General features: G+C 57.7%; 2 protein-coding genes across 3 annotated transcripts; one reads left to right on the forward strand and one right to left on the reverse strand.

Moving 5' to 3' along the window:
- The first annotated feature begins 1,738 nt into the window (after positions 1 to 1,738).
- Positions 1,739 to 6,210, forward strand: CCNB3 (cyclin B3). 2 transcript variants are annotated; one of them, XM_083876517.1, is made up of 12 exons: positions 1,739 to 1,769; positions 2,418 to 2,536; positions 2,611 to 2,706; positions 2,867 to 2,985; positions 3,470 to 3,572; positions 3,888 to 3,989; positions 4,165 to 4,257; positions 4,515 to 4,652; positions 5,092 to 5,247; positions 5,509 to 5,658; positions 5,813 to 5,943; positions 6,077 to 6,210. In XM_083876517.1, the coding sequence occupies exons 1-12, from the start codon at positions 1,766 to 1,768 to the stop codon at positions 6,147 to 6,149; spliced, it is 1,284 nt and encodes a 427-aa protein (XP_083732643.1). In that variant the 5' UTR covers positions 1,739 to 1,765; the 3' UTR covers positions 6,150 to 6,210. The 2 variants fall into 2 exon arrangements, with proteins under 2 accessions (XP_083732643.1, XP_083732644.1); XM_083876518.1 differs by having other exon boundaries at positions 3,891 to 3,989.
- A 308-nt stretch (positions 6,211 to 6,518) lies between these two features.
- LOC310917902 (diacylglycerol kinase delta-like) lies at positions 6,519 to 23,508 on the reverse strand (the record flags this gene model as incomplete). Its single annotated transcript, XM_083876519.1, has 29 exons — positions 6,519 to 6,930; positions 7,347 to 7,477; positions 7,986 to 8,097; positions 8,184 to 8,300; positions 8,393 to 8,479; positions 8,560 to 8,677; positions 8,798 to 8,964; positions 9,048 to 9,182; positions 9,318 to 9,431; positions 9,585 to 9,692; positions 9,772 to 9,868; positions 10,325 to 10,432; positions 10,853 to 10,952; positions 11,062 to 11,160; positions 11,390 to 11,630; positions 11,856 to 11,955; positions 12,212 to 12,303; positions 12,788 to 12,869; positions 13,005 to 13,144; positions 13,313 to 13,421; positions 13,518 to 13,680; positions 15,130 to 15,232; positions 15,379 to 15,504; positions 15,927 to 16,033; positions 16,193 to 16,325; positions 16,528 to 16,632; positions 16,854 to 16,934; positions 17,049 to 17,159; positions 23,311 to 23,508. 29 exons carry the CDS (start codon positions 23,506 to 23,508, stop codon positions 6,856 to 6,858), a joined length of 3,459 nt encoding a protein of 1,152 aa, XP_083732645.1. The 3' UTR covers positions 6,519 to 6,855.
- Positions 23,509 to 24,005: the final 497 nt, after the last annotated feature.

Here is a 24,005-nt window from a genome sequence, read left to right on the forward strand (position 1 = left end):
GGACTGAAGGGACCCAAGATCTGTGGGACCCTGGTTTAAACCTTCACTGAACCTGTGAACCGAATTCTGCTCCTGCCTGTCCACAACCCAGGTGTTTCTGCTGGAGATGTGGTAGAGCTGCCCCCATGCAGCCCAAGCCATGTGCCTAATCCTGCCCATGTGGCCCTTGGGCAGCAGGTTCAAATCCCCTCAGATGCTGGCACTGCTGTGTTTGCCTGGCCAGGGGTTCATCAGCTCCACCCACAACAGCAGCACATGGGTGTGTGTGATTATCTGAAAGGATTTCCTTGGGTTAAACCTAGGAATTTGAAAGGTTTTTCTGAGAATCTGGTGGCTAGGGGAAGCTCTCATCTCCTGCAGTGCTGAGCTCTGCTGAGTTTACCTCAGTGAGGGCTTCACTGGTGCCAGAGTTTGGTGCAGTGCTAAAGCCCCCAAGAGCTGCTGAGGGCACAGGACCAGAGTGGCAAAGGACCAGAGCAAAGAACTGCGCTGGAAACTCACAAAGGAGCAGAGTGATACACTGAGCATCAACTACATGAACATGGATCATGTGTCTGACACATGAAAAGTGGGTGGCTTTTCCAAGACTAGTTCATCAAGGAACAAAGCAAGCTGTGGGTGTGAGGAGCCTCATGCATTCCTTTCCTGATACACGGAAATTGACTTCAAGCCAACTAACAGCCTGAGTGAGCCTTCTCCAAGCTCTCCCTGGCTGCATGGCAGGCGTCTCCCCAAGAACTGCAATGCCCTCAAGGCTGGTCCTTGATGCACACAGAGTGCTCTTACCCTCAGCAGATGTTTGATAAGCGGCCGGTATCTCATACAACCCCGCAGTACAATGACTGTGATGTGTGCCTGGGTAACTTTGGCCCTGTCCTGGTGGCTGTGGGTGATGGGTCAGTCCCAGTGAGTCATGTCTGTATGAACACTGCTCCTGTGGTATCCCAGACAGTGAAAGTGGGGTTAGACTAGATATGAGGAAAAGATAATCCCCGTGAGGGTGGGCAGGCCCTGCCACACGGTACCCAGAGTGGCTGTGGCTGCCCCTGGATCCCTGGAATGTCCAAGATCAGGCTGGACGGGGCTTGGACCAACCTGAGCTCCTGGAAGGTGTCCCTGTCCATGGCAGGGGGTGGAACGGGATGAGTTTAAGGTCCCTTTCCCACCCAAACTGTCCTGTGATTCTCCAAGCGATCTGAACCCTCTGTTCCCGACACTGGGTCAAAGAAGGCGCGCGGCCTGCACACCCTGTCCTCCAAACCAGAGTTCCCCAACACGGTGGGAAAGGGTAGTCCTGAGGTGTGGGACCCTCAGCCTCGGCTGCGGGCGGCGGCGGCGGCGGAGGAGGAGGTGGAGGCGGTGGAGGCAGAGGACCCAGCGGCCCGCGGAGGCCGCTCCACCCGCCCCAAGGACGGCGAGGCCGCGGCCCCTCACCGGGCGCGCCGCGGCCCATCCGCGACTGCAGCGCTGCCAGGCCGCAGAACGGATTTAAACGGCGCCCGCTCCCACCAATCACTGCCCGCCCGGCCCGGCTCTCGCCCCGCCCCCGCCGCATGCTCGCCCTTCCATTGGCCGCCGGCGTTGAATTTTAAACCCTGCCGCCCTGCCCCTTAGCAACTGCATCCCTCTGCGCTCGCCGATTGGCCGCCGCTTGGCACCGCCTCGCACTGTGATTGGGCGAGGCTCGGCCAGTGCTGGCCGGCCGCTACCGAACTGCTACTTTCAAAAGCGCCGGGGCCGGAGGTGCGGGCACAGCGGGTCGGGCATGGGTGAGTGCGGGGAGGACACGGCGGGCTGGGGAACCGGGCATGGGTGACCGGGGAGGGGACACCCCGGGCATGCGTGACTGGGAGAGCCCCCCGGGGATGAGTGAATAGGGTCTCCGAGGGCTGCAGGGGAGTGAGCAGCTCTAGGACCCCGAGCTGCGTGGGGATGCTGGAGGATGCAAAGGAGTAAGGGCTTCCAAGATCCCCGTCTCCCCTGGGAGCTCCGGGGAATGCAGGGGAGAGGGGAAGTTTGGGGCTCCCGACTCCCCCGGGGGACACTGACGGTTGTAGGGGTGTGGGGATGTTCAAGATCTCCAGCTGTCCGAGAAAGTGCAAGCCCTTGCATCCTTGTCTGGGATGTGGGAATCTGGGAATTGCCTGTCCCCCCTCTCACCTCGCCCAGCAGAGTGCTTTTGATGGCGGTCTTTGGGGGCCGTGTCCCTTCCTCCCTGGAGCATCCCTAGCCAGATTTGTCCCTTCTCTGGGCTTGCCTTGGGGCACCGCCTGCCTGCCATGCTCAGGGAAGGGGCCAGTCCTGCTGTGCCAACTCCCAGGAGGGACAGACGCCCCCCTGCTCTGCCCCAGGCTGGGAGGGTGGCCCTGGAGGCAGGCCAACAGCAGCCCCATCACATCAGGCTTTGTTGTCTCCAGCTTGTCCACAGAGACCAAGGGAGAGGATGCCACTGCCCCGCAATGCCAAGGTGCTGACCACCAAACAGTCCCGAGCAGGCAAGGTAGGCCCTGCTGCAGAGAATGTCGACCCTGAGAAGGTGAGCACCGGGCCAGGTGAGGGCTGGGGAGAGGGGGGGCTCCTATGAGGCAGCTGACCATCCTCTTCTAACAGCCTCTGCTGCAGGAGGAGAGCTGTCATGCCAAGAGGTCTTCGTCCTCGCCCCAGGGTGGGCCCAAGAAGAGATCAGCATTCGGAGACATCACCAATGTGAGTGCTTCTGTGAGGGTGGGGGCTCTGGTGCCCCCCGTAAGCTCCCCATGGTGGGGGGTCATACCCCATGCCATTAGGAAGAGGAGAGGCCTCCCTGCAGGGCATATCTTGCTTTCCACTCTGCAGCCCCTGTAAACTCCTGTTCTGACCCAAACAGGCTCGCAAGAACCAGGTGGTGGCAGGGAAGAAAGAGGCTGTGAAAGTTGCTCCACCCAAGGCACAGAAGGCACATAATGCTTTGGGAGTGGCCAAGAACAACGAGATCAATCTAAAAAAGTGAGTAGCTGTAAGCAGGGGTTTGCTGCAAATTTGTCCCATGGGGACAAGTAGTGTGGGCTTCCTTTGTGTGATGGAGGCTGAGCCAGATGCAGGAGGGAACTTGTATATCTACTATAAATGGCATCAGGTTGTGGCAGGGGAGGGTTAGGTTGGATATTAGGAAAAAATCCTTCCCCAAAAAGGCTGTCCACCCCTGGCACAGGCTGCCCAGGACAGTTGTAGAGTCACCTTCCATGTTAGAAGTCATGTGGATGTGGCTCTTGGGGACATGGTTTAGTGGTGGGCATGGCAGTGCATGGAGGAAATGTTATCCTCAGTATCTTTAAAGGTCTTTTCCAACCTAAGTGGTTCTAAGAGTCTGTGGGAATATTTTAGGGATGGTTTTGCCCCGTCCTGAAGCAGCAAGAGTCTCTGGAAGGCCCCTTTCAGACAAAACATTTGGTCTTCTCCCAGCAATGATTTATGCTCTTGCCCTTTCCAGGTCAATGAAGAAAACTCCCCCAACAGCTCCTGCAGAGCCCAAAGTGAATCCTGTGCCAGAGAAGCCGGTGTCTGTGCAGGAGCAGAAGCCCCCTGAGGAGAGGGTAGGGACCGTGGGCTGCAGCATTGCCCCAGGCCCATCACAGCAGTGGTCAGTGGCTGCCACTGGTGGTACTGGGGTACCAGGCACTGCTCTGGACCCTGGAGAGACACAGCCAGTGTGATGGAAAGCTGGGGAGGGGGGCAAAGTGCACCACCATCTTCCTTCAAGAATCTTCCCCTGGGAAAGAGTAGGGCAGGGACTGCAGGGTGATGAGGGCAGGTAGGAAAAGGGGGCTGCAGAGGGGCAGCAGCCCCACTCCAATGGGGTGACTGGCACCCACAGGGCCTCCCCCTTATTGCTGCCTCTTCCATGCCAGCAGGTACCAGCAGTGGAGGACATTGACAAGGAGCAGCTGGGTGACCCCTATGCCAATGCAGAGTATGCCAAGGAGATCTTTGATTACATGCGGGAAAGAGAGGTGGGTGATGCCTGTCCAGGGGGTGACAGCCCTGTCCAGGGAAGGAATGACTGCAGGTGGGGCCACTGACTGCCCAGAGGCTCTGACCACCTGGCAGGGGCCTGCACAGGGTGAGAAGGGGCTTGTTTGTGGGTGGGGTTGTCTGCCCTGTCCCTGACAGCTTGTTCTTTGGCAGGAAAAATTCATGCTTCCTGACTACATGGAGAAGCAGACAGACATCAGTGGGGACATGCGTGCTATCCTTGTGGACTGGATGGTGGAGGTCCAGGTGAGAGGGCACAGCTTTTTGCAGAGCTGCCTCCATTCTACCTTTGGCACTTGTGACCTCAGTGTGCTGGCAGTGGCTCCTGCAACCATTCCCAGAGCAGAGCTGATCCTCCCCCTGTGTGGGCTAGGGATGAGCCTACATCCCTCCCTCTGAGCCAAACCCATTGGCACCCCTGGCCTCTGTGAGAACTGTGTGGGGCTGGGCAGGCCTAACTTCTGTCTGACACTCTGTTCTGACTCCTGCTCTCATTTTTGCAGGAGAACTTTGAGCTGAACCATGAGACGCTGTACCTGGCTGTGAAGCTGGTGGACCACTACCTGGTGGAGGTGGTGAGCATGAGAGAGAAGCTGCAGCTCATTGGCTCCACTGCCATCCTCATTGCCTCCAAATTTGAGGTGACTCTTTGTGTGCTCTCCTGGGGTACAGGGGCAGAGGGCTCATGCCTCTATATGGTCCCTGTGGGGTTTTGGAGAAGGTCAGGCCACTGTCCTGAGAGCTACCAGAGTGGCATGTCTGTCATGTGCCTCCTTCCTGTCCCAAGGGCAGTGAACACAGTTATGATGGGCTGAAACCTCTGTTCTGGTGTCACTGGAGAGCCAGCTTCTCTCTGCTCTGCACAGACCATCAGGATACCTTAGTTTACCTAATGCAGGCATGGAGTTCAAGCCAAGGGCTGGAGGAGTACAGACATCACTAAAGTCCCACAGGGTGTTAACAGTCCTTGCTGAGTCCAGCAGCATGTGAACACTTACAGGGCTTGTGGGATGGCTAGGATCCCCTGAGTGAGGCCAGGCTGAGCCCCCATTGGGTTGCTGAGTGGTTGTGCCCCTACAGGAGCGGTGCCCACCCTGTGTGGATGACTTCCTCTATATCTGTGATGATGCCTACAAGCGGGAGGAGCTTATTGCTATGGAGATGAGCATCCTCAGCACCCTCAAGTTCGACATCAACATTCCCATCCCCTACCGCTTCCTGCGGCGCTTTGCCAAGGTGAGTGCACTTGGAGGGTGGGCTGTGTGCCCCCAGGCACCCCTTCTGTTGGCTCCATGGGACAGTGACTCACATCACTGGGGCTTCAGGCTCTCAGTGGGCAGCGAGGAAACTTTGTCCAGGTCCCCTCAAGAGGGTTGAGGGGTGCGAGGATGGGGGTCTATGATAGGCTGGGTGTGTGGAATCCCTGTCCTGTGCCCCAGAGGGAAGGGGAGCAGCATTGCTCAAAAGGCTGAGCCTTTCCCTGCCAACTGGTTGTAGTGTGCCCGTGCCACCATGGAGACCCTGACGTTGGCCCGCTTCCTCTGTGAGATGACCCTGCAGGAGTACGACTATGCCCGTGAGAGCCCCTCGAAGCTGGCTGCCAGCTGCCTGCTGCTGGCACTTACCATGAAGAATCTTGGGGGCTGGGTGAGTACCTGTACCTGCCACTACAGTGGGAGACAATGGACCAGGGAGTGGGGTGATGCATTAGGGCTATGATCAGATTTGGATGTTGGACAGGGGAGATGATGGCTGTCCTGTCATTGAGAGGACACAGTTTAGCCCCATTTTCCCCCTGCAGACCCCTACACTGGAGTACTACAGTGGGTACAGTGCGCAGGACCTGCACCCCCTGGTGAAGAGGCTGAATTTCCTACTCACATACCAGCCCCGCGACAAGCTGAATGCTGTGCGCAGCAAGTACTCACACAGGTGAGAGTCACAGGGCTCTGTCTCAGGCTTGTCCCCCACCAGCATGCACCCTGGAGTTCTGTAAGGATCTGGGAGCACTGGTGGATGGGTGTCAGGGCTGTGGTTGACCTCTAAGCCAACGTGTTCTTTCCAGGGTCTTCTTTGAGGTTGCCAAAGTCACCCCCATGGACATGCTCAAGCTCGAGGAGACACTCACTAGCTGCTAGCCCTACTCTGTGAATAAGCCTGTAAATACTGGGGTACACTCAAGCAGGGTGGTACCATGTACATAAGTAATAGTAATTTTAACTGAGGAAGAGGTGGGGAGGGGGGGGAAAAAAAGTCACGTGTAACTGTTAATAAAACGTGTTTGTCATACATACTGGCACTGGAGACTATGAGCCCCAGCACTGTACTTCCCCTTGTTGTGATGAGACAGAGGGTGACAGCAAGGTGACAGGTGGGGAGCAGAAAGCTCAGGGGTGAAGGCTGGAAAGGTATTCTCAATCCCCTCCTCCCCACCCCTCACCTTCCCCTTAGTAATGACACTATGTGAGCAGCAGCAACGAGTATCTTCTCTCCAAATATTTACACAGCATAAATACCCATGTGGGGAAGGGGAAACTTTGCTTTGGCTCCAGCTTGAGCACACAGACGGTGGCCCCAGTTCCTGTAGTGACCCTGATGGGGCTGAAGTGGTGGTCAGACCACATCTCCTATCAGGTTAGACCTCCACTTCAGTGTCTCCAGCCCCAAAGGCTGGGAGAGAAGCAGAGGCTCCAGGGACACTGGGGACAGACAGTTAAAGCGAGGCAAGCAGGGCGGACTCCATACATATGGGGCAGGGGCAGGGACCAGTTCCCCTTCCCAACCCCTGTTCCCTGGGGGCAGCACCCACCCAGCACTGGGCTGGGCTGCTGCCCTGCTCTCAGCCTAGGGCTGGTTGCTGAGCTCCTTAATGGCTTGAAGGATCCTCTTCATATGGCCCACTTTGGTGATCCCCAGGTCCTGCAGGAAAGAGAAAGAGGAGGTGAAATATTTGCAGGGGGCATCTCTTGGCTCTTGCTAGTGGACAAACCAAAGGGTGGAGGATGAGGCACAGCCCAGCTCTGCATGCTCTCCCTTGCTGGAGCATAGTGCGTGCTTGAAGCCCTCTGTCCCCTTGAAAGCACATCCCCATGCCTGAATGCAGGTGAGGGGAGGGTGCTGTTAATACTGCCTTGGACAGGTGTATGGAGCCCTGCAAAGCTGAAGGACCAAGGCTACCCCTGCTTCCCCACCCCTGTGCACAAGCTGCACAAGCTCAATTCTGCAGACACAGATGTAGGGCCAACTTGCCACCAAGAAGGATAGGGAGAGGAGGGATAGAGGACATCATGCTCCCCAGGGCTGGGGGTCCCTCAGGAGGCACAAGGGGGCTGTACCTTAAGGTCTCTTCTCTCCAGCAGAATCAACTCTGAGCCCTGGATGTCATGCCGGACAAAAATGTCTCTGTATTCCCCTAAACCGAGCGCTTCCAGCCAAGCTGCCACCTCCTCGGAGCCCCACTTGTCTGCTAGGAGGGAGGAAAACCACAGTGGTGGACTGTTGGAGCCTGTGGAGGCAGTGGGATGCACAGGGCAGGCAGCAGTGATGGCAGCCTGTGGTCAGCAGCCAGCATAACTCCTCCCACCCTGGCTCCAGCAGGGCCAGAGGCTACAGCCTGCTCAGGCTGCAGACGTCTCTCCTCTCCTTGGCTTACTTATGGACCACCTGAGCTGTTCCCCCTCAACCAAACTCCCAACTGTGGACAAGGGACTTTCCCAAAGGTTTGAGCTGTCCCAGAGCCCCCTTCTCCCCCTAGCCGAGTAGTTATGGGGTGCTCTGCACGTCTCATATCAGAAAAGGCTGTAAGGGGCTCTTGGTGACAAAGGTAACACACCCAGGCAGCCACACAATGCCCTGTTCCCTCTTCCTGAGGATTCTTCCCCAGCATGCCCAGGACAGGAGATGGAGGGATAGGTCAGCACGTGTCCAGGATGGATTTCACCACCTGTCTCTCTCTGGCACACTGCTCACTTTACCTGGGAGCGTACTGTTTGCCTTCTGCTTCTGCAGCTTGTCCTTTTCCTTCCTGGACTTGGGAATGTTGAGGCGAAGCTTAAAGCTGCCCTTGTTGGCACTGCTGGCACTTTCCTGTGAGAAGCCAGGCTTGGTGGGATGCTACAGCTCCCTGAGGCTGGACAGTGGGCTGTTCCAGACCCCAGTCCCTGTGCACCCACCTCCTCAGCAGGGTGAGCAATAGGGCCTAGCCAGTGGATGTCCAGCAGCCGCTGCAACTCCTGGCCCAGCACACTCAGGGGGCCGTGAAGTGCCTCCTCCTCCTGCGGCGAGTCCAGCTGTGGGGGACAGGGACCATACCCAACCCTGCTGCTACTCCCAGAGGTACCAGCCTTGGAGAGCTTTGGATGCTCTCCAGCCCCTCACTCACCGTCTTCCCTTCCAGGAATGCCCTGGTCTCAGCCCACAGCTCCTTGATGCTCAGCACCACCTCCACAGCCATATTCCTGCTGAGAAACTGGGGGACAGAGGGATAACCCCTTGAGCAACAGGGCCCCATGGGGCCTGGGTAAAGGCTGCCTTACACTCCTTGCTCACCTCTGAGGTGCCGGCAGCTTTGTGGGAGAGGGCTTCACTCAGTGCCAGGGAGCTGGCATTGACTGCATGCGCCAGCTCCTGCTCCACAGCTTTGTGAGCCTTGGCTGCCTCATGGATCCTGTGGGTGACAGGGGCTGGAGCTGCCAGGGCTCCCCTGGGCTGGGCAGGCACATTTGCATAGCCACAGCACAGTTCCCCCTTTCCTGTGCCCCCCATATTCCCCTTCCCGCAGTCTGACCTGGCAATGAGGGTCTCAGCGACCCGTGAGACCTGCTGCAAGAGGCTGTTCTCCTCCTCAGTCAGATACTCCATGGACTGCTGGGAGCTGAGCCGTGGCCGTGTGGCTGCCCGGTAGCTCTCCCCTTTCTGTTTGTCCTCCCAAGACTTGAGGGTGCTTTCAAATGCCTGCAGGGGACAGACATGGCCCCTCTGAGACAGTCATACCTCCCCATGTCCCAGCACAGTCTTGCTGAGCACTCCAATCTCACCCGGTCCCTTGTCAGCATCTGGGCTCTGTTCTTGTGCTGGATTTTGATGATGCCAGGTGGCTGGATCCAGGCCTCTCCATCCACCTGCACAGGGACACCCTCTTCCCCCCGGATGGTGATCTTCACCATGCGGCACTGTGGGGCAGACAGCCCAGGGCTGGCATCAATAGCTACCAAGCTGAGCAGAGCCGCACTGCCTCAGGCTCCACTGCTGCCCCAAAAGCTTTCTGGCACCACTTGGGGTCCTGAAGGGTGCCTTCTTCCCACTACCTGTGCAATGCGATGGTGCTGGAGGTTGATGACCCGTGACACAGCCATCTGGATGCTGCCAAAGACTGCCACCACCTCCAGCTTCTTGTCATCGAAGGATGGAGCCCCGAAGTTCTGTAGAGGACCACTACACATGAGACCTCCAAAATGGGCTCATTCTGGGACCCCCATGTGTCTCCAAGGCAGGGACACCCCAGCATTAGGGTTTCTTAGGACTGGGGCAAGGACATTACGCCACCCAACTCATCTCATGGTACTGGCACTCACATTGTCCTCCTTCGTGCCTCCCCAGAAGTTGATGCCCCCTGCATAGCTGGGTATGTTGAGGACAGCAATGCCCTGCAGGCTGGGCAGCGAGATAGGCACCCCGTCACACTGCAAGAGAGAGCTAAACCTGGGGGGGCTGCTCTAACGCTGCCCCTCCCACCCTGTCCCTGTTCTCCCAGCCCTGTACCTCCAGCTGTACCCGCTGCTCCAGGTTCTTGTAGGTGCGCTGCAGGAGCTCCTTCGTGCCTAGCACCCCATACCACATCATGTTCTTGGTGCGGCTGCTGTGGGGCAAAGTGAAACAGATGAGAGGCTGTGGGCTTCCCATTGCCTGTCACAGGCTCCACACCCTTCCCAGGGCACCATGCTGAACAGTTCTGGACTCTTGGCCCTACCTTAGTTTCCTCAATTCCCACTACCTCCCAGGAAAGCACATTGCACCCAGATATTGACCCTTCCATGCCAGCATGGCAATGTCCCTCTCTCCAGGTGCAGAGCAAGTAAATCCTACCAAGCCCTCATGTCTTCACCCTTTCTGGGGTGTTTTGCAGCCTGCCACCAAGGGGTGCTCATCCCAGTAACAGGTGCAGGTACAAAATCTGCTGCAGGAAGGATCCCCAGCACAGTAGCACCGAGTCACCCCTATGGCTCCCAGCATCTTGAAGGTCCCTCCTGGTGCAGGCACTGAAGAGCCAGGGGTACATGTTTTTCCGTAGGGAAATCTGGGGGTTACAGCCAACCTGCACTTCTTGGGGTGCTCATCACGTTTGTTGTTGAACTCCAGGGAGATCTTTGCATCCAGGCCAATGCCAAAGTAGTTATTCATGACGCATTTCTCCGAGAAGTGGCTGAAAGCAGCAAACAGGGAACAGCAAACAGGTTGAGCAGGAGCTGCACATTGGTGACTCTGGGCTGGCACCAGAGGATGTGGTGTAACACCCACTGGAGCAGCACAGCTGGCACTGTGAAGCCTGACCAAAACTAAGGATGGATGCATTTCCTGCAGTCACCAGGGTGGGACACCCATGGCACAGCCAGGACCTGTCTGCAGGCAGGAGCATTAAACTCCAAGCATCAGCCAGAGATCCCACAGCATGCACAGGCAGGCTCCCCCAGCATGGGCCAGGGAGGGCCTGGTGGTACCAGGGATGCCATACTGCTGCAGCAGCCTCCTCAAAGGGGCAGCATGGTACCAGCTCTGCTCCTGCTCTGTGATGGGCAACAAGAGTGGGCCAGGGTCCCCAGGGCATGCAGAACACCTGACTCACAGAGTGCTGGGGTCTTCAGGGAACTGCAAGCTGCCAAAGCTGTCTGGCCGGTCCAGGATGATGGAGGAAGATGCAGAGGTCACCGTCACCTGCTGGGAGCCTAGCCAGGGTGGACAGGGAGGTAGCTGCCACATGGGTTTTCACCAAGCTCATCCCACAACTCACCCTCATACCCCCACAAAATGCCACGTGCCCTGCTGGCATCTTACTGAGCTTCTCCTCCTCCTTGTTGAGCTCCTCCGAGCTGTCCTTGCTGGGGCCCACACTGCCGTGGTAGGCTTGGGTCTGCTTGTTCTGCTCATCCACAGCTGCATCCAAAGAGGGGCATGACAGGGACTCTGTGCAGCCCTGTGGCCCCTCCTCATGTCAACCCCGTGGGCTTGTGCCGGGGGGGGGCAGGGTGGGGCCACTGCTGCCATCCCAAGGATCTCAGGGGAGAACAAAGGCACGGGTCCAGCACCAACCCACTGTGGCTTTACAGCCCCTGCTAGGTTGCTGCAGCACCAGGGAAGCAGCCAGCTCCCACCACACCCTCACCTTTCTCTGTTTGCTCAATGATTTGCCTCAGGGCTTTCTTCAGGCTGTTTGCCCGCAGCATGAGTTGCTCCTTGGATTTGAAGATGCGAGGCATGGTGCTGGGGTTAAAGCTGCTAGCTTTCTCCTGGTCCTTGACATCAGCATGGGTGGCCTGTGCCATTTCTTCAGGGACCATGATGGCCTGAGCCTCCTCATTCAGCTCCCGCACCAGTGAGTCCAGCTTTTCATTCAGCATGGCGCACTGCAGGGCACCTACCCCACTCAGCACTTGGCACAAGCTGCTGCCCCCACCAGTGCTGGGTGCTTGTCTGGGCACTGTGAGTGCCTGGACACCTCCAAGCACCTGGACTCCCCAAGCATGGACAATACATAGACAACAAGGACATAGGCTCACAGAGCAGTCCCTTCCCTGCTCGGGGGCTGTGCCACCAGCTTGACCCAGCCCTCCAGCTCCCCTGAAACACACCTTCCGTGCCATCAGCTCAGCCTCCTGCTTGTTCTCCGTTGCCCTCTTGTAAGCCCGCCCAACTTCAGTCACAAAGTCATTGACAGTGCCACAGAGGAACCTGCCAAGGGAAGTGGCTGGAGGTCAAGAGGTGCACAGCATGGCCAGTGAGGCACCAATGCCAGGCAGGGGAGTTGCTGAGATAACACCTGCTGTTCCAGAGGGCAGTGCCAGGATTATCTGCCAGGCACCAGCACAGCTGGCAGCTGCTGGTGGCTAGTTGGGACAGCCTGGCCAAGGGGGTGCAGTGGTCCTGGGGACATGCCCCAGCCCAGCAAAGAGGGCTCTGGCACCCCCATCAACAGCCTCCTCCTTACTTTGCAGAGGAGATCACCACTGAGTGCTTGTCTGACTCCAGGATCTTGGCCAGGTGGAAGGCAACAGAGTCGGCATAATGGGAGATCTGGACCTGGGGAGCACAGGTGGAGACAGCTGGAGCCTTCCCACCCTGCCACATGCCCCACCCAGGGATGGAGCTTTACCCAGCCAATCTTGAACTTGGGATGATCAGCCCTTATTCAGCCCACTCCCCACCACTGAGGGCAGCCATGCCCATGCTGCTGGGCAGAGGGGAGGTCAGTCACATCAAGAGAGAAATTGAGGCAAGGGGCTGAAGGGGAGCACACAGAAGAGTCCAAAGCAGCTGGCTGGTGGCAGGCTCTACCTCACCTTCTGCCTGCTCCCAGCTGCACATACCAGGCTGAGACCTGCCAGGGTCATTTCATTGCATGACGCTGACTGCCAGCCCCCTCGTAGACCCAATCCCCAGGGATCCCCAGCATGACCCCTTCCTGTGTCATCCCTCCATGTGTGTCCCTGAACTGGGCTGAACAGGAACCTGCCCTCCAGCCTGTCCTCCCCATCTCGAGCCCTCAAGCGCCAACAGTTCCCACCTGGATGTTGGAGTCCCCATTTTCGTCCTCCTTCAGGGCTGAGGGGGACTGCTTAGGGGCCTCATAGGTCAGCACGCTCCACCTGCCAAGCAGAGACCACGGCTGCTTGCCATCTCCTGGCCCCCTAGCACAGGGACAGGCAAGGAACTTGGACAGGCTGCCCAAGAGATGCCAAGGTAGGGAGGACAGAGAGACATGTATCCTGTGCCCTGCTCACCGGTCCAGCATCTTGGTGGTTGCCCTTTCCAGCTTCTCCAGGATCTGCAGCAGCTGAGTGTCATCATCACACAGGCTGCCCCAGCCCAGGACCCGTGCCAGGTCATTACCAGTCCCCAGTGGCAGGACACCCAGCTGACACTGCAGGAGAGAGATAAGAGTGGGGGGGCTCAGAGCAGCCCCCAAGGACACCTGTGACACCCCCAACCCTACTGTGCCCACCACTTGGCAGCACCTGGGGCACACAGAGTGTGCTAGCATTGGGGATGGTGCCAGCCTGCACTAACAATGCCAGGCACTCCCACTCACCTGCTTGTGGAGGCCAAGGGCATCAATCTCAGAGAGCACCCAACCCACGCTGCCATCCCCACCACACACCAGGATTCTGAAGGTGGAGAACTTCTGGAAGAGGCGCAGCCTGGGTCGGGGGCAAGGAGACAGGGACTGAGTGCTGTGCCAGGTGTCCACTGGGATCCCACCAAGGCAATTCCAGGGTGCTCAGGCTGGTGCTTACCCCAAGTGTGGCCCCCCGTTCATGAGGTCAAAGACTTGGGCTGGGTTGAGGAACTGCTTGAACTTGCGCAGAAACTTGACACCCTGGTTGTCCCCACTCTTGGAGTTGACAAAGGCCAGGAGAGGGCTGGAGCAGGTCGAGGGGCAGGTGGCTTTCCAGAAACCTGCAGTAAGCCCAAACACATGAGTCCTGGCTCTCACTCCCCACACACACTTCAGGAGAGCAGTGTGAATTCTCCATCTGTGCCCAGCCCAACCTGTGGGGTGCTGAGGCAGGAGGGGCAGTGATGAGGATGTCCAGGGGATGGTGAGGGGCAGAGGAAAGAGGAAGAACTGTGCTTTTAAATAAATGAGATTGGGAAAGAAATGTGCCCAAGGCAGAGCAGGAATGACAGCTGGCCCAGAGCCTGCACCTGCCTCAGGCACATCTTGGCCATCCCAGCCTCCTGGCAGGCTCCTTCCCTTGGCAGACCCAGCAATGCTGCAGCATCAGCCGTCACTGCCACTGGCACCAGCCCCGCAGCCATTACCCTCAGAGTCCCGTGGGCTGCAACCAGGAGCCCCTGCACCCCCACCACAGCAAGAGCATGGGGGCAATTTCCCCACAGCCCACCCCCTCCTTGCCTGGCCACTACTCTGTCTCTACTCCCAGCCTAGGCAAGCAGAGCAGAGCAGTAACACAAAGCACTGGGAGCTGCTGAGTTGTGGATTGCAGCGTGGGCTGCAGCGGAAAAGCTTGCTGCCAGCAATACCCATATGCTACATCAGGACAGCATGGCAGGACAAGGGGAGATGGAAGCCTTGCTAAGCTGTTCCCAGTCAGGTGGGCAACAGTCACAGCCACAGATGGCTGTGCTGCTGGAGAGGGACAGGGCAGAGATGCTTCCAGGGATCAGCCACCAGCAGCCGAGGCTCTGGAGCTGAGGAGCAGCCGCGTGATGGTTACCCTGACAGCATCCCGATGAGTAACAAGGCAAATGAGCCACTGCCTCAGCTGAGTGGTGAAAAGCATTAAAGAATGAAGAAAGAAATATCCGGAGCAGAAGAACAGATTTTGCTCAGCAGAGGCCAGCTGGGCCCCTCAGGAGAAGGAGATAGCTGGAGGGGTCCACTCATGCCCCACATGGCTTCTCCCTGCAGTGTTCCGTGCCAGGGCAAAGCTGTGCTGTGCACTACCAAAAAACCAGCTGAGCTTCAGACACTGAGAAATAACCCAAGCAAGCGCTTTATCGTGACTTGAGAGATGCTGAACCATTGAGGTGCAACAGAGGACAGCCCACCTCAGGGGTGTAGAGCTGGCACCACTGATCCCAGCACAGAGGGACCATGTCCTCAGCCACTGCAAGAGGTGGCATGGCAAGAGCAGCTAAAGCCATATGCAGACAAGATGTGTCACCCCAAAGCCCATAGAATACCACTAAGCTCTGAAGCAGAGTGCAAGGCAACAAGTAGCCTTCAACCCACGGAGGGGCATTGCCTGCTGAAGGTGGTGTTCCTGCTGCCCCACAAAACAGGCACAGCCCCACAAGTCAAATCCCCCAGAGGACCTCAAAGCCCTATTCCAAACAGCTTGTCACCCCCGCCAGACCAGCCCTGTGCCCTTCACCACTCACCATCAGAATCGATGCTGTTCAAGGCAGTTGGTGGGATGATGGACACTTTGTACTGGCCCAGGGGACACCTCTTGCCAAGGAGCTCCTTGCAGGCACTGTGAACCTGGGAACACAGGAACACCTGTATAAGCAAAGCTGGGGGACGCAGCACCAAAGTCCCCAGCATCAGCTTTCCCAGAGATGCACACAAGAGGGGCAATGCTGTCTGTGCTGGGAGAGGGGTGGGAAGAGGGATGGGTACATCCTTACAATGGCCTTGCACCAGAGGCACCGCCAGTCCTGCAGCCTCCGGACACTGCCACAGGTCCGGTCGCAGACAGCGCAGCGTGCGCTGACGGGCAGGTTCCCCTCCAGCCACTGATGGGGCATGGCCACCTGCAGAGAAGGGCAGCCAGCAATGGCATTCTGCACGCTTGAGGGAAAGGTCATAGACCACCTCTTTCCCCAAGCACCATGGAGGTGGTGCCATGCAGCAGGGGAAAGCAGGTCTGGGACCCCTCCCATGTCTTCTCATCCCTGTCTGTCTGGCCCCTTGAAGCCATCAGCATGTGAGGCAGGGCAGACATGTCCCCAGAAAATCTGTGGAGGTGGCCCCACCTGGACAGCAAAAAGGGATCCTGATACAGGGTGCCAGAGGAGGTGTCCCCAAGCCATGCCCCTGCAGAGCCAAGCCCAGAGGCCACACAGTGCAGGGGACAGCTACAGTTTCTTCCTGCTTCCTGATTTGGGCACAGCAACACCAGTTCTGCTGGAGGATCTGTCATGTCAGGATGCCTGACAGGGAGTCCCCTGCTTACCCCATCCTCATCCTCGATGATTTCAATGCCGATGGAGGCCAGAGTTGTCCACTTGCAGTTGTTTGTGGCTCTGACAGCACAGCGCTTGTGTGCCTTGAACTTGCAGACTGCAAGCAGCGAGGAACAGGGAAGGTCCCCACAGTATTCCCATCCCTGGTCCCAAACCCCTCTGCATCTGTGCAGTGGGCAGCACCCTGCACCACTCCTGCTCTGGCCCAGCCTTGAAAGGCTGCCCTGCCCACCTCCCAGCAGGACCCAGCACTGACCTTCACAGGAGAGGCCATGGGAGGTGACCCCTGGAAGAGCTTCGCGGCACACGTTGCAGAAGGTGGGGCGGGCGTGGGAGCAGGCGTACCAGTTGTGCATCCCCGAGAAGTGCTCCATGTTAAACTGTGTGGCCTGGAGGCACAGCCCTGCCCCATCAGTGCCTGGGACCCTCAGCCAGCACTCCCTCCCTCCTGGCCCCCCCCATGTCCTCCCAGCCCAACTCCTCTGTTCCTTGTGGGGCTGTGCCAAGGACAGCAGCTCTTGTCAAAGGCACAGGAAGGCAAACAGACTCTACATGGAAATACGGATCCACACAGCACCCTGCCCACATCACCTCATGGATCTCCCATTTCTGGACAGACTTCAGGGCAGTGATCCAGTCCTCCATCTCCTTCCGGTTCTCCGCACATAAGATGAGCTTCCGGAATGGTGTGATCACCTGCAATAGCCACCATCCCCATGTTCTCTTGCAAGGCCACTGCCAGGCCAGCCAGAACCCAGCACAGACCCCAGCAACCTCTGGCACACCAGTGCCCCCTGCAGCAGCAGGAGGCCATGCTATGGAGTGCCCATGGGGATATGAAGGAGGTCTATAGTGCCTCCTCACATGGTGCCAAGGTCTCCACAGGGTGCAGTTGGTAGCCCCACAACCTCCCTCACCGTGAAACTGTTGTTGATGTTCTTGGTGCTGGTCTCAGCCACGCTGGCATCAGATAGGTCCACCTCATCAAAGATCAGGGACTGCGAGAGAGGAACCAGAGTCCCAGTCCACCAGGCAGGGATCTCTGTCCCCTCTGGGCTGGCAGGCTCAGGTCCCCCCTAACTGAGCATGCTTACAGTGTCCCCCCAGCCTACCTTGGCATCCTTAGCATAATAGAGTGTCCTGCCTCGCAGCTTGAAGTATCGTCTCTTCCACCTCTGGAAGGAGCTCGTCTGCTTCAGCAACAGCCCCTCCTTTACGCTCTTCTGCAGAGACCACAGTGTCCTGAGCTCCCATAGCCCCCCATTTTCCCAAAGCCACCATTTTCCCCTGTGACACCAGTCCCTGTGTCCTCAGGAGCACAGACTGAACATTCTGGGGCTGAACATTCATGTAGCAGGGTAAATTATGTTCCCTGCCCACCATCGCCTGGGCACTCCCTGTGATCTGGTAGGATGCTGCTGGGCATGACAGGGCTGGAAGATGCAGGCATCCAGCAGTGCAGAGCCTCTACTGTTGATGTTTCCACTCCATCCCCAGGGCAGTGCCTGCAGATCCTCACCCTGCTGCAGCTCTCTAGAAGCCAAGGGCAGAACTAGAGCCAGGAGAGCTTCCTTTAAGAGAACACCAGTGCCCCAGAGATACCAGGACTGCATCTTGGAAGTGGCATTACCTGGACACTGAGGCCCCAGCCAGTTTGGAGGGCAGACAGCTGGGGTGCAGCCAGCTCTGCCTTGCCCTCACAGCCCTTGGAGGGGACAGCCTGGGGCTGAGGGTAGCCCACAGCAGGCAGAGCATCCCCTGCAGCACAGTGCATCACTGCAACCTGGCTGCCCGCCCTTTGCCCTCCCCAAAACACAGCACCTGCCAATATTTACCCTTCTTGCAGTGATGTTTACAAGACTCAATTAATTAGTGTTTGCAACATGGCTATGAGCCTGAGCGGGGCGGCAGAGATGCTCTGGCACTGTCTCATCTTTGATTGTATCTTCTTTAAACACCACCGGCAGCTCCGTTCAGCTGCTTCTCTGCAATTAGCTGCCACAGTAGTTGTAGCCAATCCAGGCACATGATTACAAGCCACATTTAATGGCAAATTAGCACTGGGCATAAGGGCACAGCGAGGGAACCACGGCCCTGGGGCTCTGCACTCCTGTGCCAACACATGTGCTGCAAGAGGTGGCACCCAGACATCCACCAGCCTGCAAACACACCAGCCCCAGGTCCCAGCCTTAATCTACTGCCCCATGGGTCTGAACCAGATGGTCAAAGCACCAGGAATAGAAGGAGTCTTCAAAGTCACAAACAAGATAAAACCCTGCCTGGAGTACTCCCTGAGCCTCAACTCCCCATTTGCCTAACCAAATTGTGCAGCCAGGTCTGACTACAGCTAGGGCAGGAGGGTTTTCCTGCTGGGGTCAGTTTGGACAGCGAAGGAGTGCCTGGAGAAGAGCCAGGAAGGTTGTTACTCAGGAATGCCGTCACATATGGCTGGTGAGCACTGTCTGCCCACACAGCTGGCCACCCTGCACCACTCCTTTCAGGAGTCCCTGTGACCACACGATGCCTCACCCAGTAGGAGGAGAAGGGAAAGAGGATAACCTGACAACACACCAACCTGCATTGCACCAGCATCATTCCAGGCAGCCACCCTCCTGCTCCAAGTGCAGCAGCCCACTGGGCACAAGCCGGGGTCCAGTTGCATCAGAGGTCATCCCCCAGCTGAGCCAGCAGGCATCAGGACAGCAGAGGAAAGCTGGCAGACCTCAAACAGCCCAGCTGCAGGGCTTCCACCAGCTGCTAGGCACCCCATGGGCTAGAGTCAGTTGGAAACCTTATCAGGCTTTGTGACACAGCAGAGCTCTTCCGGCACTGGGCGGTCAGGGGGGCTCAGTGCCTGACGGGTGCCATGGCCCCACAGGCTCAGCTGCTGCCAGAGGATGGAGCTTTCTGCCATTGCAGGACCAACCACAATATGCCTTCCCCATGCTGGGTGGATGCTTAAAAGGAGATTCCAGCACCAGATTCCTGACAAGCCATCACATTGTTCCCACAAGGGAAGGGGGACAGAAAATTAACAGGAGAGGAATGAGGAATGGAGCCCTCAGAAGAAAGACAACCCCCATAAAGCACATCATCCAGCAGCTGCTTCTTAAAAATGAGGTTATGCTTCCCTATCTACAGCCACATTGTGCCCCAAGCATCCTGCTGGCAGGCATCCCACATCAGCCCGACCTGTGTTAGCTCCCCCCTGCTCCTTATGCCTCAATGCAAGTGGGCACAGCCCTCCCACTCTACCCAGCAGGGGTGGGCAAGAGCTGATGGGCAAGAGCAACATTCACATAATGGAAAAAGTGAGTGGGAGAGGGCAGAGTGCTTGAGAAACCTCACAAACATCCAGCTAGTGACGGTGGGGCTCCCTTAACACCCCAGGCACCAGCTTGGCGAGCCCTGATTAATGAGAGCAAGCCCAGCCCCCCTGGTCTCAGACAGTGTTTTCTTGTGTTGAGGTGAAATTTCCTATTTTTTCATCTCTATCCATTGGCAGACACAACTGAGAAGAGCCCGGTTCCCTCTTTGCTGCACCTTCCCTTTCAAAAACTGGGGACCCCTTGGTTACAGTCTCTCCTCCAGGCTGAACAGTCCCAGCTTTTCCAGGCTCTCTCTGTATAAGAGATGCTCTAGTGTCCCACCAATGTCAAGTCTGGAGGATGCACTGCCCAGGAGCCACAGTCCACCCTCCTGCTGCAGAAGAAAGCATCAAGCCTGGCCTTCATCTTTCCAGGCGCCCTGCCTGGCTGGGGCCAGGTCTGGAAAGCTCTACCTTGCTTTCTTAATCTTTTGGCCAGGATTTAGCAGTCAGTGGGCAGCCTGACCCACAACCTGGCTCTAGAGCACTGCCTCACCAGGCTCCCTACAGCTGCCCAACACCCCAGAATGCACAGGTATAGCTTGGCTCATTCCTGGGGCAGCCTGAGCCTGTGGGATACTCAATGCCTGCAGCAAGGACAAGAAGCCCTCATTCCCCACAGTACCAATAACCCCACTGACCTCCCTGAGCCCCATGGGAGGATTCTGGTGGGTCGCTCATCCCCACCACACAGCTGTGATCAGGAATTTGGGAACACAATCCCCATTTCCAAACAGCAGACAAGCTATGTGGCCCTTGCCCACGATGACCATGCACATTGTGTCCACGCCATGGGCAACCCTGGATCCCTGGCATGCACCCCACTGTGCCCCCCTTGATGGCTCCACCTCCCAGCTCTGGTGCAACCACCGAAGGACCTGTCGCTCGCTGAACCAAACAGCACTGCTGGATCACCCTCTGCCTCCAGTCAGCTGCTGGGAGAGCCAGTGCTGAGGCAGTGCCAGGAAACAAACACCCCAGCCACCTGAGCAGGATGTGACCCACCACCCCCAGCAACTCAAATGTGTTGGTGCACCCCAGAACAAACACCCCCTTCTTCCCTTTGCTTTCTCTCCATGCCCAGCCCTAAGGGGACCAGTGCTGGGAAGCAGCATCACACCCCCCTCCCACTCTGGCCTTGCACACCTAAAAGCTGTTACAGGCAACTGACAGCCCCCAGCTGCATTGGGGCGGGGGGCGTGGACGACGTCAGCAAGACCCCATCCATCCTGGAGCCTTTCAGTCCACGGGGACACCTGCATCTGGCAGCTGTTTTTGTCACTGAGCACAATGAGCCTGCCGCCTCCACGCCAGTGCTGGCAAAGAGCACCCCACAGGGTGTCTGCAGTTCCAGCCTGGAGGTGTAGAGTGGGGGAATGTGACTGATGTTGAGGAAGGGATGTGGGGCACTCAGAGTGCAGAAGCACTGGGACTGGGGAGCAGAAATCAGAAGGATTCAGCAAACCTGAAATGATCCTCACCCACTCCTGTCCCAGGGGCTGGACAACAGCCTCGAGTGGGAGAAGCTGCCTGCTTCCATCACCAGAGACCAAGGTCTCCCCAGTCAGTGTGAATGGGCAGTGGAGTGGGTGTCCTGACCCTTCCCAGCCCCTCAGCATGGCAGGCTCCAGCATCCCACCCACCACATATGACCCAAAATAGGACAGTGTGCCCTGACTCCCCCACCAGCCTGTTGTCTCAGGAGCTGCCACCCTGGCACTGAATTCTCCCTTATTGTGTTCTTTAGGTACCTGCCCCTGGGCCACAGGCAATGATTCCCTACCCAGCCCCACCTGGGTGACAAGGATGTCAAGACAGGGGTGTCACTCAGGAAGGTGCCCACCATGGCACACACTCTGTGGCTGTGGCTGGAGTGACAGGCAGCACATGGGCCATGTCAGGGCTGTGAGCCTGACCTGGGTGGCAGCAGCAACCTCATTCAAAAATCTTCATCTCCGTAGGGAAGGAAGGAGTTTATCCAACCAGAAGCCAGGCTGGCAAGTGTTGTCCTGCCCATCTGGGGCAGGGCAAAGGCATCCTCAGGAAAAACACTGAACCCCAACACTGGAAACACAGAAGTGGTGGGAGAGGCATACACAGCTCACTCTCAGGCCCCTCCAGCTCCAGCCCTGCCAGCTCTCACACTCTCCTCCAGCTCCATGGGCTGTTAACCCAGACATGCCATTTCCACCTGCCCATCCATCACACCACCTGCCTCCCCTGGCACACTGCACAGCATCATCTCCTGCATGGCTAATTGCTGATGCCAGGCAGGATGTGGGCAGCAGCCCCAGCAGGCAGGGAGACAGCCTTTCCCCACGTGCAGCCTGTCAGCAGCGAGGCCAGAACCCGCTGCTGGTATGAGGGGCTTTGGTGATTGGGGTGAGGCTCAGAGCATGCTCATGCTCCTGTGCTGCTGCTGTAGGACATGGGCGTAGCCCAGCCATCTGCCCCTTCCCCTCAGACTTCCTGGCATTGATGGGTCCCTGTGATGTCCCTGTACCCCACAGCATGGCAAGTGCTGCATGGCAAACTTCAGTGGCTACTGCTGTCCTTCTGGAAGGCTGCTGAGGGCTCACACACAGAACTAAGCATCCCACAACCCTCCCCACTGGCCTGGATTCCCACCATGCCTCACCCCCAACACCCTGCACACAGCATAGTCCTCCACACCCATCCGACAGCCAACTTGGAAAGGGCAGATGTCGTGCCAGCCTCCTTCAAAGAAGGGGAAATTGAGGCATGTTCTTTGAGCAGCCACAGAGACTCAGTAAGAGCCCCCTCAATGCCCTATGCCCCAGAAATCTCTTCTGCCAAGTGGGAAAACCCCACTGTGCTAGGCTGGGAGCATGCAATTTCCATACCTCTGGGCAGGCATCCTCTGCCCCACCTCATGCCAGTTCACCAGCCTTGGCACAACAGCCAAGTAGGGCCAGCAGGAGGGAAGCCTGCCTCAGCCCCAAGCATCCCCACAGCTACCACCAGACTGCCTCATTCCCCTTCCTTCATGACCTCAGCACCCAACACCAGAGTCTGGTGATACCCCCCTGCTCCACAACTGCATTCCTATGCTGTGTTTTCAGAGCTCTCCCCTCTCCCTGGAGCAGCACAGCCACCCAATCCCCACTGAGGGGTGGCTGGCACCAGAACTGGGCTGCAGGGGAATTTCTAGCAGCTGCCATGTGCCGCCCAGCGCTGCAGGCACTGCCTTGACTCACTCTACCACCTCCTTCCCACAGCTGAAAGGTGGATGTAAAGGGACCACTCGCCCAGCATGTCATCCAGAGCATCCTCCCAGCACTGTGTCTGCATCCTCCTTCCCCAAAATGTCCCCCCCATTTGGCCCAGGTTATTTCTCCCTGTGCTGCATTTCGCTGTCCCGACCTGGGACATCTCTGACCATGCACTCCTGTTTGGCTAAAGGTACCACACCCCATATTTTGTAGGTACTATCAAAATAGCTTTTTCTGAGCAAACTGATACACACACACACCAGCTGCTCCCATGCCAGTGGCTGGGAAGTATGAGTGTCACGTCTGACCTCAAAGGTGTTCCTATCTGTCCAGCAAACCACTCCTGGGGACTGGATCTGTGGGAATGGGGCCCAGAAGGGGAGCTGGCACAGCCAAATTAATCTGGGGCACTAGAAAATATGCAGGTTCCATTTTGCCACCCAACAAGCCCTGCACATGCAGTGCCTGCAGCAGGGTGTGGGATCCCAGGAGCCTTCAGAACTATCATGACCCCAAATCTCAGCCCCAGAGCATCCATGGGACAGAGCCTCCCAAAAAGAGTCCTCTTCTTCAAGGGACAGGTAAGATGTTTCTATGTGCCCTCCCATAGGGCACAAGGGCCAGAACCCTCCCAGGTCTGGCTGGGTCAAGTCTGCCAGCAGCAAGAGCCTGGCACTGATTTATACCCTTGAGAAGGTAAACTCCCCTGCCCCGTTATCAGCAGTGACCCCACACCCAGCCAGCCCCTCACCCACAGCATCCCCCAACCCTGACCTTGCTTCTCATCTGCCCTGAGGTGGAAACCTTCCGGATGAGCTTGTGAGAACTGTCCTCCTGCTCGCCCTCGCTGTCGGACGACTCCTCACCACCCACCTCGGCTGAGATGGGTGCCAGCTTGTCCGAGTCCAGGGACAGCACTGATTCCCGGGTCTTCCTCGAGAACAGGTCCCCAGGCACCAGCTTCTCAGCCATCTTCCAACCTGGCTTGGCTCAGAGCTCTGCAGTGTCCCTGGGAAGACAAGGACACATAGGAATGGAGGAAGAGCCCTGAAGAGGCATACATGGCCCCTCATCCTGTAGGGCTCCACCACTTGGGAGGTGCAATCCTAGAAATCAAGAGAGATGGCGCTTCCTCGCCAGGAACGACACTCAGGGTGGCACCCTTGCAGGTAAAGTTTTCCTTCCGTGCCTTTTTTCAGTGCCCCAACTATTCCTCAGCCCACCTGGCATCCCAACGCTGTCCCTGGCTTGGGCGCAGGAGGCTGTGGCTGCCCCAGGCTCGGGCATTGGCACACTGGTGCACAGAGGGGTGGAATCCCTTCCCGCAGCCTGTGCTATTTGCCCTTGTTGCCCACCCCCGAGATGCTGGGCTGTCCTGCGTGGCCGGGGACAGGGCAGGGATCCCCTGGAGCCTGCCATCCGTCTGGCTCCGGCAGCTGGGAAGGGATGGGCAAATCTCCCTTGGCCAT

This window comes from Zosterops lateralis, assembly GCF_965231275.1.
Source record: "Zosterops lateralis genome assembly, chromosome: 21".
Classification (NCBI taxonomy): Eukaryota; Metazoa; Chordata; class Aves; order Passeriformes; family Zosteropidae; genus Zosterops; species Zosterops lateralis.